The 18,609-nt window shown below is 44.8% G+C and overlaps 2 protein-coding genes across 2 annotated transcripts in view; one reads left to right on the top strand and one right to left on the bottom strand.

Annotated features, from left to right (window-relative positions):
• The first annotated feature begins 5,383 nt into the window (after positions 1–5,383).
• LOC147310619 (actin-related protein 2/3 complex subunit 5-like) lies at positions 5,384–9,469 on the top strand. Its single transcript, XM_086269375.1, has 4 exons — positions 5,384–5,683; positions 6,729–6,801; positions 7,098–7,274; positions 7,792–9,469. Exons 1-4 carry the CDS (start codon positions 5,544–5,546, stop codon positions 7,852–7,854), a joined length of 453 nt encoding a protein of 150 aa, XP_086125501.1. The 5' UTR covers positions 5,384–5,543; the 3' UTR covers positions 7,855–9,469.
• A 2,178-nt stretch (positions 9,470–11,647) lies between these two features.
• hmcn1 (hemicentin 1) overlaps positions 11,648–18,609 on the bottom strand; it is a 90,697-nt gene continuing 83,735 nt past the window's right edge. The window contains exons 93-107 of the mRNA XM_086268500.1: positions 18,340–18,510; positions 18,121–18,264; positions 17,842–17,979; positions 17,631–17,752; positions 16,925–17,162; positions 16,766–16,828; positions 16,507–16,626; positions 16,296–16,430; positions 16,096–16,209; positions 15,869–15,994; positions 15,025–15,153; positions 13,678–14,046; positions 13,411–13,530; positions 13,159–13,285; positions 11,648–12,914 (exon numbers count right to left, since the gene is read on the bottom strand). Coding sequence (XP_086124626.1) covers positions 12,548–12,914; positions 13,159–13,285; positions 13,411–13,530; positions 13,678–14,046; positions 15,025–15,153; positions 15,869–15,994; positions 16,096–16,209; positions 16,296–16,430; positions 16,507–16,626; positions 16,766–16,828; positions 16,925–17,162; positions 17,631–17,752; positions 17,842–17,979; positions 18,121–18,264; positions 18,340–18,510 — 2,483 coding nt within the window. The 3' untranslated portion in view covers positions 11,648–12,547. The remainder of the gene's footprint in view (positions 12,915–13,158; positions 13,286–13,410; positions 13,531–13,677; positions 14,047–15,024; positions 15,154–15,868; positions 15,995–16,095; positions 16,210–16,295; positions 16,431–16,506; positions 16,627–16,765; positions 16,829–16,924; positions 17,163–17,630; positions 17,753–17,841; positions 17,980–18,120; positions 18,265–18,339; positions 18,511–18,609) is intronic.

Genomic DNA, 18,609 nt, shown 5'->3' with positions numbered 1-18,609 from the left:
TTGTATTTAAAAAGAACTGCGTCAGAGTATTAATGTGTGTGGATGTCGGAGTGTGTAAAAGTCTTGAGTCACCTCTCATTTCTTTATTTGTTGTCAGGCAAATTGAAAATGGGTTCAGCAGTTTATTAAATTGAAATACAGTATTTGATATGACCGCCTTATTCTTCAACACAGACGGAATTCTCTGAGGTAGATGACTTGTCATTTCTTTGAGTAGTCTTCAGGAATATTTGAAGGATGTTCAGAGCTCTTCTTTGGATGTTGGCTGTCTTTTTTCCTCTGTCAACATGATCCCACACAGCGTCATTAACTTCGGCTTCGGATACAACGTGTTCTCACCCCCAAAGCATCGATATATTACGCTTCCGGGCACCCAACACGTCACTAGATTACGAGATTGAAAAAATGAGGAAACATGACAACCGTTTGAAATGAATCTATACATGTACATTCATTTTACTTAAATCGCTTGGAAAACACTATGTAACGTCATTAAAGTGCTGGTTCAGGTTAGGGATAAGGTGAGGGTTAGGGCTGGAATACATGGCTGGAATCTGTGTTACCGCGGGAGCATCATCCTACTGGATTTCATCCATAACCCGGCGCGTAGCATAAGAATGGGGACGGTCACCTTTTGTGTTCCTCGGGAACGCCAGATCGTCATTATATTACGCCTCGGGAATGAGAACGGGCTGCGCTCCTCTGAAAGTGGTCATATACAAAGAGTGTAATGAAAATGTGTAGCTATTATACCACCATATTGATTTCAAGGAATTTACAAAATTTTGCCTTCGGGTATGTAAATACCTGAAAAATCAGCTTGTATTGACTGGCATCACAAGAAACCCCAAATCCTAACGAAACAGACCGTTTTCAGCAGTATAGAGCATTTTAACTGTGACATGTTAAACAAACCAAAAGGAATGCATTTGTATTATTTTCCATATAAAGAAGTAACTGGAGGGTGTGCTTCAACTATTGGGCGATTGCACCATGCCAGTTCATTGTCCATCCACTAGCCAGACTTTGGATGTAGGACCAACATTGTGGATTTTGTCCTGGTCGTGGAACAGTGGACCTGCTCTTTGTCCTCTAAAGGATATTTGTTAGTGTGTGTGGGTTCGCCCATCCAGTCGGTTCTTCAACCTCATGATCGATGCAATTATGCGCAGGACCTTCAACGGCCGCCGCCGTGGAATCGAGTTCGCCGATGACCAATCTTCAACTGACTTGATGTTCACGCATTACAAGGCTACAGACATCCTATGCAACGTTGTCCAATATGCTCAACCATATGGCCTCAAGTTCAGTGCTGAGAAGACAGAAGTCCTTACTACTGGTGGATCGCCAGCCACCGTGTATCTTGAAGGCATGTAAATCTAACAATTCAAATACCTTGGCTCTCTGGTGCAGGAAAAGAAAGTGGATTCAACAGCTGTCAATCGGTGTCAGCATTCGCCTACCTCCATTGGTGCATCTGGAAGAAGACAAACATCACCCTCATCATCAAAATCCACCTGTCCCACACACTAGTATTGCCCATTCTTCTCTATGGATCTTTGACCCGGGTCATCCTCAAACATGACCTCAACAAGCTCGAGGTCTTCCAAATGCACTGTTTGCATCAGATTTTCCCAGTGTCCCTTCGTGACCATCTCGGCAACAGCGCGAAACGTGGTCAGTGTAATCAGCAGGCCTCGATGGAAGAGCTTATCCAGAAGCGACGACTGCAATGGTTTGGCTGAGTGTAAAAGTGAAGCTGTTGATTTATCGTCAATCTGCATTCCTATCTTCACCTGTGGTCAAGAGCTCTGATTAGTGAGTTTCCTGCAAAAGGGTGACTGGGCTGTCCATTAGAGATTGGGAGAGCTTGGTCATTAGAGACGGATTCCTAGTAGAACCGCTGCAATTGGCATGAGCAGTTACTGATGTCAAATGCTGATTGGGATGCATCCTGAGAGGTTACATGTCTCAGCTGGCTTGGGAACAACTTGGTTTCTCCTTCAGAGAAGCTGCAAGAGGTTTCCGGGGTGAGGGAAGTCTGGTCTCCTCTGCTCAGACTGCTGCCCAACAACCCGAACTCACATAAGTGACAGAAAACAAATGGATGGATAAAGATCAGTTAGTGCTCACACACCCTTTGAAAAACTGGAGCCAGCGTTCTAACTTCTGAGAACAGATAATACAATCTGTGTTATTTCTACAAGGCCAAATCAGATAGGATTGTCTTGATTTGGGCTTGGAGATTACACATCTGAAATTTAAAAAAAAGGTACAAAAAAGGCTCGTGAATTTTAAAAACTGCAGATGCTTACGTAGTCTCTTACATCACAGAAAACAATGTCCCTCTTTTTAAATCAGTTTTTTGTAATAATTTATCTGTAAGAACCATTTTTGACTCATTGGTAAGTACTGTAGTTTATAAAATGCAATGACATCTCTACATCTCTGCTTTGTTAATAGTTACCTAACAGTATGTGAGATTAATCATTTTCGGTGGAGGTAAATAGACCAGTGGCCAGTCCCAGACTTCCTTGATTGCTCACGACTTCCTTTTACTAAAGAAATTGTCTATGTGAAAGAATTACCTAATGCAATGGGAATATTTGGTTCCAGGAAGAGGGGAATACACACCGATGCAGCGATTTCCTTTAAATCTCAGTTTTTCAGTCAGAGAGGACTGTTTTGATTTGAAAATGTGATTTGAGGACCCGTACCAAATATCGAATGATGTTAACCAATAAATGTCAAAGTAGTGATGTTACAAAACGTGACAAAACGATTCCCTTTGACCTGCATGATAAAGAAAACCACACAGAGCCTCTAAAACTTGGAGACCTGCTCCAACAAAGCCCCCGCTAAATTATTACATTCCCCAATTAAATCATCATCCAAAAGCAATATTCTCCTTGTGTGAGAGTACTAATTAAGTGCTTAGGATAGTTTGCTATTCTGTTAGTCCTTTCCTCTGGCACGGAAGCACCTGGCCAGATTCCCAACAGATTTGCCCAGAGTCTAAAAGCTCTGTATCGGCATCTTTTCAGAGAACGTTTCAAGTTTCACCTCTTCCTTAGAGCCAGCACAGCACAAAAGGGACTCCATGTGGAACTTTTTCACAGGTTTGTTAATTGGCAGATGAACAGAAATGCCCTCTGTGAGGCTGTATCCTCACCCTCGCCTCTGTCAGTGCGCCCCAGGGCGGCTGTGGCTACAATGTAGCTGCCATCACCAGTGTGTGAATGTGTGGATGGCTGAATGTAGTGTAAAGCGCTTTGGGGTCCTTAGGGACTAGTAAAGCGCTATACAAGTACAGGCCATTTACCCTCTGTGTGCTGAGTCATTCACATAGCAACATAGCACGGACAGGTTGGGGCACTGCAGAAAGCCTGCAATGAGGCCACTTGTGACCAATGCACGCCAGATTGTGTGTATGTGTGCAGCAATAAGAGGGAGTGGGAAAATCACAGGGAAAGAGAAGGAAAAGAAAACGTCTCTGTATGTTTTTCATGGACGAATGTGTGAGTGAGGAGCCTCTCAGAGGCAGGGTTCAATGTTTTGCAATTGTTTGACCTTTTCCTTTTTTTGGTGCAGTCATCGCTGTTTTCTAATACTCCCACTGTGTAGGTTGGCATGTAAGGAAAAAGGCAGTGATATACTTTATCTTTTTTTTTTTTTTTTACTCTTGGGGCAGTCTAGACAGGCCAGATAAGGAAATAAAAAGATCCCACTTCTAAAGGGAAAAAAGGCATTGATGAAACATAGGTGTGCCCTAGTTACTTGCTTTCCCAGAAAAGATCTGCGTGTTATGAACTACGTTCTTTTGGTTCGCAGTGAAAATGCCTGCCCATTATCCCTGGAAACATCACGGGACGATAAGCCAAAATTTAATATGAGCTCATGTGGTTTTCAAAAGGCAACAAAGCCACACTCCCCCACCCCCAAGGCGTCATGCAGTTTGAAAACTAGATACTTCAGTTTGGGTTTATTTCTAACTGTTTCTGTGATGCAAACAGAGACGAGTGCGGGGATTAGTAACATGGGAATCTTACAGATGGTTGTGCAGAAAAATCCCAGTAGGTCAGCAGTTTTGGGTTTTTTAAATACAGCCTGTCTGGCACCAACAACCGTGCTACATTCAGAGTCACTTAAATGACCATTCTGACGCTCAGTTCAAACTTCAGGTACATGCCAGCTGTCTTCATGCCCAAATGCACTGAGTTGCTGCCATGTGACTGACTGATTAGATATTTGTGATAACCACTGAACAGGTGTACCTAAAAAGCGACGTTTTAGGTACACCTGTTTTTGTTCACTTTGTTTTGCTTACATGTTACTTTTTTTGAACGTTCAACTTCTTTCTTTCTTTCTTCATCATCATTTTTTTCAGATATGAGATAAGATTAAAAAAGAGAGAGAATAATAAAAATAAACAAAATAAAATCAGGGCTGTAAACACTGGTAAACTGTGGAGAAGTTTATAGGGGAGACTGGGGACAGCTGCAACGAGGGACGGTTACAACTGTCAAGAGAGCACCTGATATCAGATGTATTTATCTTTGGCTGTCAGACAAATGTGTTTCATCTATCAAAATGAGTTTGGTTTAGTCCAAACTGTCTGGGAATAACCTACAAGTCCAAACGTAGAATTTTAATGATGATAGTGATGACTTTGCAGCTTACTGACTTAGAAATTATTCACAAAGTAGGAACTCCAGCAACACTTGAGGGAAGATGAACAACTTTAATAATAGACCAACGCGTTTCCGCTTGTGGCCTTCATCAGGGTCATAGTAAAACATTTTAAAATTGCTTAAATACAAGACAGGAAACAGAAAATTTTTTCAAATTAACCAGTCAAAACTTCATAGATAGGTAAGCTGACATATAATAGGTAGGTACTGGTTAATTTGAAAATTTTTTCTGTTTCCTGTCTTGTATTTAAGCAATTTTAAAATGTTTTACTATGACCCTGATGAAGGCCACAAGCGGAAACGCGTTGGTCTATTATTAAAGTTGTTCATCTTCCCTCAAGTGTTGCTGGAGCTCCTGCTTTGTGAATTCTTTTATCCTCTCCATGCACCTTGGAAGCAGGTGAAGTTGTGCCAGAAAATTATTTTTGCTGACTTAGAAATTATGACTATTCCACTGCTCAAAATAAAATAAATAAAATAAATAGCTGCAGAATTTCATTTTATTTTGCAATGTCATAGTACACTGTGACAAAAAGTGATGCAAATTAATTAAATACTAAAGTTGAAAATCTTAACATAGCCTGCTTAGTTTTGTTGACCGCGGAACTATTTCTTTGGTTTGAGCTCCCTCTGGCGGTGAGAACAGAAACTGCAGCCACGGGGCGGCATTGAGTCAGCGGAAGTCAAAGTAACGGCGAGGGAGGAAAGAAGGGGGAGGCCCGGAAGTCGCCTGTCTGCCAGTGACAGCCCACATCAGAAAAAAGCACTGCAGAAATAATTTTTTTAAAAAGGATTTGCGCGCGAACGCTTCTGCTTTTCGGTTTAATATAAATCACCCGAATCGCCGCAGACATGTCGAAGAATACCGTGTCCGCCCGCTTCAGGCGAGTGGACGTGGACGAATACGACGAGAACAAGTTTGTGGACGAGGAGGACGGAGGAGAAAATCAGATGGGTCCTGACGAGGCAGAGGTGGACTCGCTCATCAGACAATATCCTTTACGAGATTAGCTAGCCCGCCCGTTAGCCTACACGGCGTGCTGAATGAAAGTGCCGCGGTGGCCTGTGCAGTGTGCCCGTAAGGCTCAGATTTATCCGCACACTTCACTTAGCTTTCAGGGATGCTAGCTGCATGGATGGGCGTTTAGCTAGCAGGCCAGTCACTGCCCCGACTTGCCTGACAGTCACATTCCAGGGATTGCGCTCCAAGATTGAACAAGCGGGCGTGCATCACTTTTACTGAGTTCACCCTCCTGCCCAGGTCTGCTTTCTCCCTGATGCTGCAAGTGCATTTTAGGGTGTGGTGAACCCGGCATCTCGCAGAGGGTCAAAAGAGCTTTGTAGGCCATATAGGGCTCGAAGGCGCTCCACTTCCCCATTGAGCAACTCCTCCCAGCGCGTGTTACAACAGCGAAAACTCAAAACATCAAAGCAAAACCCAGTCAAGCAATCTTGAGCAATCGCTGTATAACAGAGATTTGCTGGTACGGTAGCTCTTGATTTAGTCACGCGAGAAATCTCCCCGTCTGTGTCTGTAGGGATCAATATCCACATTCAAGTAAATGACTGGAACCTGAACAGCGTCACTGTGGAAGCACTCAGGCTTCAGTCACTTATTCGTACAAGTGCTGTTTCCCCTGTGCCTGAGCAGTTTTGCTACCATGGACTGCAATAAGGTCGAGCGTCTTTATGAAGCATACTTACGGCTGATTAGTGTAGAAAACCACCAATCAGGAGACTGAGCAATGCTGCAAACAGAATTATTTGGGGGAAATGGAGCTGTGGAAGGTGTTTAATACATTTTTCATGATTAACAGAGCTGCGGGGCATGAATGCATTTGTATTATTCAGGCAGTGAACTGCTCATAAAGCTGATTTAACTGAAAGACTTTGTGCTTTTAAAATCGGACTGCACTGATTGTGCAGCTTGTTGTTCTTTATGAGAGACGAAGGCAAAGGCTAGTTTCTAATTTTCTTTACATCCGTTGTGATGAAGGGTGAGTCTTTGCTGTGCTGCTTCCTTAACCTTTCCTGCACAGGAAATCTCACGGAGGCTTTACACGCAGTACTGAAGAACCCACCAATCAACACAAAGAACCAGAACGTCAAGGTGAGCTCGGTTTTCCTCGTCAGTAAAGCTTCAAGCGCCAGCACATTTTAATGCATCACTTTGAGAAACTTCAGGTTCTTGATTTGTAGTATAGCAGTGATATTTGGTTCTTCTTAAGCTCTCCAAACTTAAACAATACAGCAGAAAGTAGCAGATCTTCAGCACCTTATAGCTGAGGTCCTTTCAGGGTGTGTGCGGCTCAAGGTCCAGTGGTCGATGATTTCACAGCCAGGTATACGAACTGACTGGAATGTGTAGCGACTCTGGCCTTCAGCCGTCTGCTCTCTCCTGGCCAGGACCGTGCGGAGGGTCTGGTGCTGAAGGTGCTCAGCTCCTTCAAGAGCGGTGACATCGAGAAAGGCGTTCAGTCTCTCGACAAAAACGGCGTGGACCTGCTGATGAAATACATCTACAAAGGCTTCGAGAGGCCGTCAGAGAACAGCAGCGCGGTCCTGCTGCAGTGGCACGAAAAGGTAAATATTCCCACCTCACTGTGGGATCTCCAGCGTCTTCTTGAGCCAAAACAATAGACAAGTTCAACTTTTCCCGCAATGATACTCGTTCCACTTTGAAAACACCCAAAGGGTCAGATAACTGTGTTTCTCAGCTTCTAAATCAAACAGTTGTAGACGTTGTGCTTTAAACTTCATGTTCTTAATCTTCTTGGGTTAAAAACATACAGATTGGGTCATTATTCTGTCTGATACAGCAGGTTCATGTGCACGTAAATTAGGGGTTAATAAATGGTCCAAGCCGTCCAAGTCATTCTCACACATGCGCTACAGCCTGGACGTGGTGGCAATAATGTTTATATCGCACATTGCGTTACATTGAAACTCAGTGTTCAGAAGACAAACCTGCAGAGGTTTGCAATGCAGTGAAAGCAGCACAGAACAATCGAACAAATCGACAGTACTTAAGTGTAAGAAAACGATTTTAGTTGGTTTATTATGATCATCAAAAACAGTTTTTCTCTTTCTGTGTTCTCAGGCTCTGGCAGCTGGAGGAGTGGGGAGCATCGTCAGGGTACTGACGGCGAGGAAGACGGTGTAGAAGACGAGCAGCTCACTCCACATCCCTGACAGAGAGAGGGGGCGGTGCTCTGTTTATGTAACAGATGGCACAGGGACTAACAGGAAAACCAGATTTTTAACCCAATGAGATGTTTTCAAGCCAAGACTTTATTTCCTTTTTTTTTTTTAAGTACAGTCTGGCTCGTATTAAGTTAAAAATGGGTTTTCCTGTGGAGTCCCTGCACGGTCATAGCTTAAATCGTACTCCTCACAGGGCGCTACAGATCATTTTGTACCCGTGTGTCTGTGCTGATTCCCCGACCTGTTAACCTTTATGTCTAGGTCATTCCTGTGCACTGTGCCCCCAGCGGTTCCCAACTTACAGAGGTAAATGTTAGTAAAACTGCTCATGATTGAATTGCATAAAGCAGGGCTGTTGGTCAAAACCAGTAGAAACCAGAGCGCTCCCTGCTGGTCAGAAAGGTCGGGTGGCACCGCTGCGCGCACACGTTCATAGGAACAAACATGTTTTTCCATCGTCCACCGAATGTTTCAGGGATTTTATCTGTGAGGAAACTCTGAGTGTTTGGTTTCCATCGTCAGAGACTTCCAGATGGAATAAAAGCCGGGCTCCGCCCCTCTCGCTGTAACACTTGAGCAGCGAGAGCTGCTTGAAAAGCACAGTCACGCACAGAGGGTGGTGGATTTGCACTGGAGGAGGGGCCGGGGGGATTCATCCATCTATCCCCTCGTGCTGCCCCAGTTAAGGGTTATACTACCCACGATGCATCTCCATCGCCACTCTATTAATCCCACTTTGCTTGTGACCCCTCTGCTACTGAACAGGGCATTGATGCGGCTCTGCTGGTACTGTTCATCGCAGCGTCTCCCAGAGAACGTGCGCTCACACGGTTTTGTTTTGTTTAAAAAACTTTTTCACTATTTAACAGAAAAACATTAATCTAGGATCAAACATCTGCTTTGTTTTATTGTTTTGAGTGACGTTATTTTCGCCTCCACTCACTCAGTTAAAAACACCGTTTGCAGGCCTGACACGCCGTTCGGTACGATGATGCGTTTTCTTCTTCTTCTTTTTTGTGAACTGACGGGGAATTAATAGTTTAAAGAATAGATGATGTATTTTCAGTATTCACTTTAGCATTTCATACCTGACATTTGTTTTTCCAAGGTTTCAGGAATTTTGTCTGTGAGGAAACTGTTTGGTTTCCATCATCAGACTCCCTGATGGGATAAAAGCCGGGCTCCGCCCCTCTTGTTGTTTTTTTTTCTATTTATCCTGAGAGTTGGTCTAATAATAATAATAAGACTTTTCCAACACATTTTACATAATTTTCATCCACCTTATTGGGTAGATGACATGTTGCCAAATGTTTTATTTTTGCTTTCATGGAATAACGTTGCTTACATCTGGGATTTAGTTCGGAGCTCGTGTGTTTAGAGAGTAAGTGGTGGATTTTATTACATTTTATTTTGAAACCATGCAGTATATATGAGCATGAAAGAAACGCGTGTTGCGTGAGCTTTGCTCCGAGTGCAGACGTGATGATAGCTCCAGCGTTCGGTTCCTTTCTGCTCGTTTTCAAACACGGAGTTAAAGTTACTCATAGATTTTTATTTATTTGTTCTTTTTTTTTTTAAATATAAAACACAAGTCACTACAGTTGTGTTTTTTTTCATCACCGGTTGATATTTAGACATGGGTTGTCATGTTTGAATACTGTCATCAGTGACGATGCCTCCGGACATCAGACACCTTCTCTAATGCAGTAATGACTAGATTTATGAGCTTCGTGTATTTCTAGTCGGCGATGCTCTTCTGGGTGAGAAGATGATGGAGCGCACCAAACTGATGTACAAACTGCCTTATTCAAATGTTCCTTTTTTATGTTTGTGCTTTTGGAAGAAAAACAACAATAAATTAAAATGTGTGAATGCTGAGTCTTAGCTGTGTTGTGATTATTTTGGATTGTGTCACAACTAAGCGACCAAAGTTAAATTTTTGAGTCAAAGATAAAGACAACGGTTGAACCGTACAGGTACAGAAATTAGCGCACAACGTCTGAGAGACACTTTGGAGTGACTGTACAACATGATAGATGATGCTTTACAGCAGAATATAAACTTTATCACATTGTAACAGCCCAGAGTCAACAATTTAGCAACTGTATGATGATGTCATGTCAACCTGACATCAAAGACCTGACAGGGACTAGAAAGAGAGCAGATTTCTCCTGTTTTGGCTTCCTGTTAAATCCAGAATTCAAAATCCTGCTCCTCACATACAAGGTCTTAAATAATCAGGCCCCATCTTATCCTAATGACCTTGTAGTACCATATCACCCTATTAGAGCACTTCGCTCTCGCTCTGCAGGCCTACTTGTTGTTCTTGAGTACCGTAATTGTCGGGCTATAAGCCGCTACTTTTTGAACCCTGCGGCTTTTAGTCAGGTGCGGCTTTTCTATGGATTGTCCGTGATTTTTGTCATATCGTAAGACGATTTGTTTTGTTTGTTCCGCTGTTGTACGGCACTACGTTGCCTGGCGGAAGGGCATGTGATCAGACACACAGTATCGGGGTTCAAGAGTGGTATGTTGGTCACATCTCCATCCGCCAGGCAACATAGTGCCGTACAAGTAGCGCGAAAAACAAACTTCAAAGTAGCGCTACGCGTTCAGTGGGAGGCGTGGATGACCAGCGGCGATAAACTTGCGAAAAGCAAGTTATGCTCAACTCCACCGGTGGAATCTGACAGCGTGGAAAAGTGTGGAAACATCCACGATCACCAACGGATTTCAAAGGGCTGGACTGCTGCATGATGGAGAGGAGGACACCGCCACGGCCCTTCTGAGGGTGTTCGACTCTGACAACGAGGATTTCTTTGGTTGGTTTTGAAAGTGACAACGAAGGAGAGAAGCTGAGAGTGGATGACGTAGCCATCCTGAACCTGTTCGTTTCCGACACTGGAGAAGAGGACTTTGGTGGTTTCAGTGCGCAGGAAGAAGAGAAAGATGGTGAATGACTGACTTTTCTTCTTGTTAAAGCCGTGTCGCTGCACCTGAGCCTGAAAGGTAGTCTGAATCTATTTTTCTGGTGTGCTGTAGGTTACTGTTATGTACTACATTTGTTACTCATTTATGAAGCACAGTACATGTTTTGTACTTGTAATTACCGCTACTTGTACATATACCTAAAAAGTTATGCAAATATGTACCCATAACTTGTTTTTCGAATTATTAATAAACTGGAATGTGTTTATTAGGCTGCCGGGGATTCCCATGATGCATTGAGTTTTTCCTTTCCAGTCACCTTTCTCACTCACTATGTGTTAACAGACCTCTCTGCATTGAATCATATCTGTTATTAACCTCTGTCTCTCTTCCACAGCATGTCTTTATCCTGTCTTCCTTCTCTCACCCCAACCGGTCGCAGCAGATGGCCCCGCCCCTCCCTGAGCCTGGTTGAGCTGGAGGTTTCTTCCTGTTAAAAGGGAGTTTTTCCTTCCCACTGTTGCCAAAGTGCTGCTCATCGGGGGTCATATGATTGTTGGGTTTTTCTCTGCATCTACTGTACAGTATAAAGCACCTTGAGGCGACTTTTTTTGTGATTTGGTGCTATATAAATAAAATTGAACCAAAACCTCTGTGGAAGATTTCCAGGGCACTCCTGAATCTGTGCCTTGAAGAATTCAGACAGTTATGAAAGCAAAAGCAGGTCCAACCTATTATCAACAAGGTGTGGGTGTATAATCAACAACAGCATAGCTTCAAAATGATTTACACTATCAAACATTTGTAAATGTAATAATTCGGATGTAATAATTACTTTTATTTGATATTGCACATGATTATCATTAATCTTCTTTAACTGATAAGGATACGAAGAATCTAAAGACTTCACGGCAGACGGAGAAAACTTATCTCTGAATGGCCTTCGAGTGTATCTGTGATCAGAAGCTTTGCGTACGGCGCTCGGGTCCACGTGTGGCACGCTCCGTCAAGATCGGGGATGTTTTGTGCAGCAGTGCTGTGCACGCATATATAATTTGTAAAATCAGCGTTTATCTATTCATATTCGATTTTTATTACAAAACGGATACGGTACGTACAAGTGTGGCATTACATTATGAGAAAAACATATGTACAAATCGTAAAAAAATACATCTTGGCACCAGCTGTTGGGTGGATCATCGCGCTGGTGACGTGAGTTTCTGCCTGAGGCGTTCGTGCGCCAGTACCTGAGCACCAAACCCGAACAGTGACGCCTCCGCTTTGGCAACTGATGGCGCAAAAGTGGGACCCGTCTTCCATTTTTCGTGTTCGAGCCCTTCCCAAAGAAGTTAATAATAGGTTGATGTAAATGAAAGAGAAGCTAATATGTTGTACTCTCTGAACCGGTGGCGTTTCGGTTTGGAAGAGTCGAATCTAACGTGTCTTATAAATAAGTCTGAAGAGTCAGGAGATGACTGACAGAGGTTTGGGAGGTTTCCAGGGATTAGAGCTGATAAATAGTTGGTAAGTTTCCTCATGTAAACATCAGGCGTCCTACTTCCTTACACCTTCGGGGCTGTATGCACCCGCTGGCCTCTCGCACACACTCGATAATCTTTTTCCAGTCTGTTTACTGATGCGGTCGCATCCACTAACTCTCACCATGCCACTTTTTGCAGCACTGCACTCAGAGGACGCAGCCACTCGGGTCATTTAAAGTGTTTTCAGTAGGGGTAGGCAGAGACAGCGATGTAGACGATGAAGGTCGTCTGGTACTCGATGCCTCCGTCTTCACTGTAGGACAGGGCTCGGACCTTCATGCGGTACGTGTGGGGCTCTCGTAGCGGCCGCGTGGTGAACAGCACTCCCTTTAGGTTCTCATCTCGCAGAGCAAACGGCAACGCGAAATCCTCGTCCACCACCAGGAAGGAGGTCCTGGGGTGCATCACTCCATCCTGTGTGTAGGCCACCAGCCTGATGAGGTCCTGGTTGGCTGCGATGCCAAAGGGAAGCGACAGCAGCTTGTACTCCAAGGCGTACGGGCTCAGTGCACACTCCAGGTCATTTGGCTGGCAGTTTCTCAGACAGAACCTACAAAAAGAAAAAAGTTAATTTTGGTTGAATATGGTGCTGGTGGGCCCAGGAGGCAGAAAACAAAGGTTTGGTGTAAAGGCGATGTGAGAAGCCCAAAGAAGAAGGTTTTACACAGAAATCTGCTACAATTTGAAGAGAAAACAACCCGCCCCCGTACTTATATCTGTAGGATATGATAAAATATGATCACTTTGTCTCAAAGTTCAGAATGATCAGGTTTCATGTATGTGTGCAGGTTTACCCTGTGACCGGGTCCCTCTGGTAGTTTGGGGGACAGGGGGTGTCAATACACTGGTAGCTTCCTCTCGTGTTGAAGCACATTCGATTCACTCCACACTGGATGTTCTGTTCCAGGCACTCGTCTGTGTCTGCGGCAGATACAGCAAACAGCTACAGTAAGCACAGGTCACACCTCGCTTGAGGGTAAATTGCATGAGTTCCAGTGAACAGGTGGATTGCCGGGTAGACAAAGCGAGCACACCGAGGTTCTCACCTTGACAAGTCTTGCCATTGGTCATGAGGCGGTAACCAGCAGGACAGAGACACCTGTAGCTTCCTGGTGTGTTCGTGCACTCGTGCTGACAGGTGTCCCTCACTTCACACTCGTTGATGTCTTTTTGATGTCATGCACACACAAAAACAGCCACAGAGGGATACACAGAACATCAGTTTTCCAGACCCCACTGCAAATTCTCAGGCAGTAATGAAATGCTGAACTTTCCTCTCCCTCATCTCAACCCTGCCTCTTCTCCATAGTTACCTAAGCAGCGGTGACCCCTGGGCTCAAAGCCCTGCTGACAAGCGAGGACGCCCTGATGTGAGGAATGCACACGCGTCTCTCTGCGGCTCCGACTCCTGTAGCGCCCCGACGCGGGGGCTGCGTAGGAGTGGTAGCTCTGGGAGGCCAAGTTGTGGTAGAGCATCTGGCTGGAGCCGCCGCCGGGGGCGGACTGAGACGTGCGGTAAGTGTACGAGTAACTTTCGTAGCTGGGCAGCCGCTCAAGCCCAGCGCAGGACTTGCCGTCCCCCAGCAGGTGGCGCCCAGGAGGGCAGGCGCACTTGAAGCTGCCGGGAGTGTTGATGCACTGGTGGGCGCAAGGCTGCGGGAGCCGCTCACATTCATTTACATCTGCCCTCGGCACAGAGAAAGACCAGCACCAAGAAAAGGTGGATAAAAGGTTGGAAATGATGCAGAATTAAAGAAAAAAGAACAGAGTGATGAGAGGAGCACAGGAGGAGGTGCAGGCCATGAAAGAGGAGAAGGATGAGGGGAGAAAAGGGGATATGCAAGTTACCCCGCTGTATAACAATACATTTTCATGTCAGGGACACAGAAATGTATTGAAACTACAGGTTTAATTTGAATGAGAGAATCACTCCATCTCATAAATAACAAAATCATAATTTTCACATTTTATCTGAAGAAGTACATCAGATATGAATTATGTTAAAAAAACGTTCCCAGTTCATTCAGACAGAGTGTTAATGTCCCAGCAGCATCAGGGTACATACGCCATCACAAAGCGACGCCAGGAAACAGCCAGCCCCAAACATAAAGGTGCTGGAAACACTTTGATAGATCCGAACTGGAGGGAATGAAAAGGAGGAAGTGACAGACAGAGCTGTGAGGTGACGGTGCTGGTCTTTTTACAGTTGGTGTTTTATGTATTCCTTTCCCTCCTTCCTGTTTCCCTAACAGCTGTCTAACACCGTAGCATCATCTTGAGCTGGCAAAGCCTCTGATATCATGCAGCATTGTTTCTTGACAAAAAGCAAGATATTTTTTTTGTTTGCGTTTAATAGAAAGAGTTAATCAGCTGTTCTCAGTGAAGCATTTGGTCATGTGAGCAAGCAGTGGCGCGATATGATGACAGCAGCTTTTTAGGCTTTCTGCAGAAGTGAGTGAGTCAGCATCAGAAAGAAGAAAGTGCATTTCTTGAAGCAAGCAAGCTGATGCGAAACATAAGGAAAGAGCACTGCATTTTTATTTTACTGCTCAGGATGTTTCATGCTTGGCTAAGTAGCCCAAAGTAATCAGAATGACACAGCAGCAATGAGGGTTTGATGTTATACCGCACTGGATTCAATTCAAGGCAGAGACACGTACCGACGCAGGGCCGCCCTACTCCCTGGGATCTGTAACCACGGGGGCAGGTGCAGTGGTAGCTGCCTCTGGTGTTCTCGCAGATCTGGTTGTATCTGCACTGATGGGTACCGTCTCTGCACTCGTCAACGTCTGCAACAGGCCACAAGAGACGAACATGCATCATCTTATTAATCACAATATGCTAATCAAAAAAATGCAAGAAACACCTTTTAATTAGAGGCTGGCATCTAGTCGGTTAAACTTCTGGGCTATCGATGTGGTCAGTTACATAGCAGAGGGGGTTGTTAATCAGTCTCAGCAGCTTTGGTCTTAATGAAATTAACAAGAGCTGCAAACAGGAAGGGTTTCACACATGGAGGCCTCTGACTTTCCCCCCTCCTTATATTTCCTGACTGTTTTTCACTAGTTTTGCGTTTGGCTAGGGTCAGTGTCACTGCTGTTAGCGTGACGTGATACATGAACCCTGCAGAGGCTGCATTGTTGTCCGGCTCCTCCAGGACGACACAGAAGATACCAGAAGATTTACAGAGTCTCCCAGCTCAGTTTCAAGAGCATGGAGGAGAATCCAGGACACACACAGTTACTCTGGGAGAGCTGGACAGGGCCGTAGAAGATCCTTAACCCATCAGTGGGACAGGAAACTGCTACTTTGTGTGGAATTTTTTCATTTCCAGGCTTGAATTCAGCCCTCTACCTTGATCCTTCCACTCCTAACACATTACCCAGTCTGTATCGGTACAGATATGCTGCATGATTATTTCCCCCCACTGAGAATAGATGTGTTTCTCTACATTTTCTAAACAGCGTATTAGTAACTACTCTACAGTACTTCAGTAGCACTCACCCACACATGTTCCATTGCCACCCTTGGTCATACCACTGGGGCAGAGGTCAATACAGATGTAACCACCGCGAGTGTTTTTACACTGCTGATCAGAGCGGCAAACCCTCTGCCTGCACTCGTTGATATCTGCGGTGAACAGAGGAAAAAGGGAAGTTTGTGGCTCCAGGTTTAGTGATAAATTGTCTTATTTTACGTAGAACATCAATGGAGAGGAGCGCCTCTCTCACCTATGCAGCGCCTGTTCCTGAGATGAAATCCTGGCTCACAGGCGCAGCGGTAACTACCGACGGTATTCAAACAACGTTGATTACACGGATTTGACTCCAGGCACTCGTTCACATCTGAACAACACAAACATGTCCCACTATTATTAGAAAGTCAAATCGATTAAAAAGGAAAGGAATGCCCTTTACGTGTACAATCAAACCTGTACAGCTGTAGCCGTCAGCTGTTCTCCTGAAGCCACGCCCACAGCGCGTGACGCATCTGTAAGAGCCGATGGTATTCTCGCAGTCTTCTGCGTCGTGGCACACATTCCCACCTAGCGAACACTCGTCGACGTCTAGGAGAGAGGAGAGAAGAGGCTTAACGGTGATTTGCTGCCGCGTCGGGTCAGTAGGCGGCGGAGAGTTTTGTACCCTGACACGTCCTCCCGTCGGCTGAGATGGCGAGGCCTCGGGGACAGGAGCAGTAGTAGGTGCCCATCGTGTTGTGGCAGGCATGTGAACACGGATTCCCAACCTCACATTCATTCTCATCTGCAGCACAAAGATAAACACGAATACGAACAATCAGAAACGATCAGATGTTCTAATTATGAATCCATGAATACATCATTTTTAGGTGCAGTTTTTCGTGGTTTGGGGGTAAGTATACGTGTGTTGTGATTAGCATTACCTGCACAGTAAGGCCCGGCAGCCACCAAAGTGAAGCCACGAGGACACTGGTTACTGCGATCACCTGGAGTCACGTTAACAAACTTTAAATTTCGCTTATGTTTGGTGAAAGTGCAACAAAGTATTAGGCAATAGAAGTTGAAACATCTTTTGCGTTCACCTTTGGAGATACTAGCTTGTATGCTGTACTCCAACACCTCCTCCAGTGGGTGGTAGTGTGCACTGATGGCTGCGGCCCTCAGCGTTTCCACCAGGTAGGGCATCTTCCCCTTGGACGGGTCATAGGAGACAGTGTGGTTCCAGGTGTAGGGCACACTTTCCTTGTCGATGCTGAACATGCGAGTGGACAGAGCGTAGAGCTGACCCGGTCCCGTCTGGATGTAGTCCTCTGTGTAGTCCTGGGAAAAAAACACAACAGAACATTGTGCATTTTTATTATTCAGTTTGGCGTCTGTCAGCTGGACCTTAATTTTAGTTTGTTTCCTTGCAATGTGTGACATTAGACTTTAAATTGTTTTTATTGGGTTAAACTGAGTTATTGTGCGTTTATATGAATCTATGAGGTATACAAGACGGGGGACTTGATTTGCTGGTGGGAAGCTTAGAGATGACATATGGCTAAAAAAGAGAGAGAGAAACAAATAATGATAAATTGATGTTTTCTAAAATAGAGGCGTTCACTGTATTCGATTTCCAGTCTTTTCTATGGTTTAAATTTCCAGAAATGCAATAAAACCATTTTGTAAATATACATGAACTGATGTGTTTTGGTTGTAAACAGGCTGATAAGCATATGCATATTTCTTTCAGTCCCTATATTAGTTTATTAGCTGGCTTCATAATATTCCCATTGCCTATTTGTGTACCTTGATGCCGATGAGAGCATGTGAAGGCAGCTGCAGGATGTGTCCGCTCACAACGATGTCCAAAAGCAAAGCGCCGTCAGAGTCCAGACCCCTGACGATGTGGGTCATCCTCAGGATCTCGCCTGCCAACACGCAGTCGCGTCACATATCTTTACATATAAACAGCTGTTCAAAGATTTCATGCCTCCGTGTTGAACCCATGAAATCCTACCTGTGGCAAACTCCACCTGCGTCTCCCGCCTGAAGATACCTCCTGTTAGCGTGTAGCCGTTGACCGCCTCTCCTACTTCATGCGCAGTGGTCCAGTAGACGGGGTTCAGGATGGAGATGAGCTTCCTCATTGCAGGACCTTGAATCAATTTAAAGGTCTTAGATTTATTAGGAGTTCAAGAAAACAGCTGACTTTTAGATGGAGGCAGGAATTAGAGAGCATCATACAACATCTAAAAGCAGAACAGTGATACAACCAACGAGCTAATGGAAAACTGACCTAACGTCCTCGGTACATTAGAGATTGTGGCTTTGATGGTTCTGCTGCCAAAGCTGTCGGTGATGGTGGCATTGAGGATGGAGACGCCGAACTCGATATCGTTAATGTTCCCTATGATGCTTCCTCGGGCCTTCAGGGGCCCACCTGATCAAAAGAAACGTGTCTTTAAATGTAAATACAGCAAATGAACACAGAAGCTTTTTTTAAGAGATACGTTACCTGGGCAGGCCTGAGTGTTGCACCTGGACAGCTGAGTAGAGTCTCCTGGACACGGCCGACCACCGTCACTTGGAGACGGACCGTCACAGAGCCGAACACGTGTCCTCTGTCCTCCTCCGCAGGAAGAAGAACATTCTCCCCATGGCTGCCATGAACCCCAGGTACCATCAACTGCAAAATACAAACAGTACAGGTGTACACATCAACACACAAATCACGGCAATGGAGCAGTCGTAGGGGTAATTTAGTCTTACAAGGGAACCAATAACA

This window comes from Aulonocara sp. 'chitande type north' Nkhata Bay, linkage group LG17 (genome assembly GCF_057382095.1).
Source record: "Aulonocara sp. 'chitande type north' Nkhata Bay isolate Kocher_YH1m ecotype deep benthic linkage group LG17, A_spYH_male_GT1.1, whole genome shotgun sequence".
NCBI lineage: Eukaryota > Metazoa > Chordata > Actinopteri > Cichliformes > Cichlidae > Aulonocara > Aulonocara sp. 'chitande type north' Nkhata Bay.
This window is presented reverse-complemented; position numbering and strand designations above follow the sequence as displayed.

Bases quoted from the DNA above. Each gene is read 5' to 3' on its own strand.
- LOC147310619 (XM_086269375.1), top strand. From the start codon at position 5,544: ATGTCGAAGAATACCGTGTCCGCCCGCTTCAGGCGAGTGGACGTGGAC. The intron at 5,684-6,728 runs ATATCCTTTACG...CCTTTCCTGCAC, and splicing joins GTGGACTCGCTCATCAGACA to AGGAAATCTCACGGAGGCTT. The intron at 6,802-7,097 runs GTGAGCTCGGTT...TCTCCTGGCCAG, and splicing joins CAAAGAACCAGAACGTCAAG to GACCGTGCGGAGGGTCTGGT.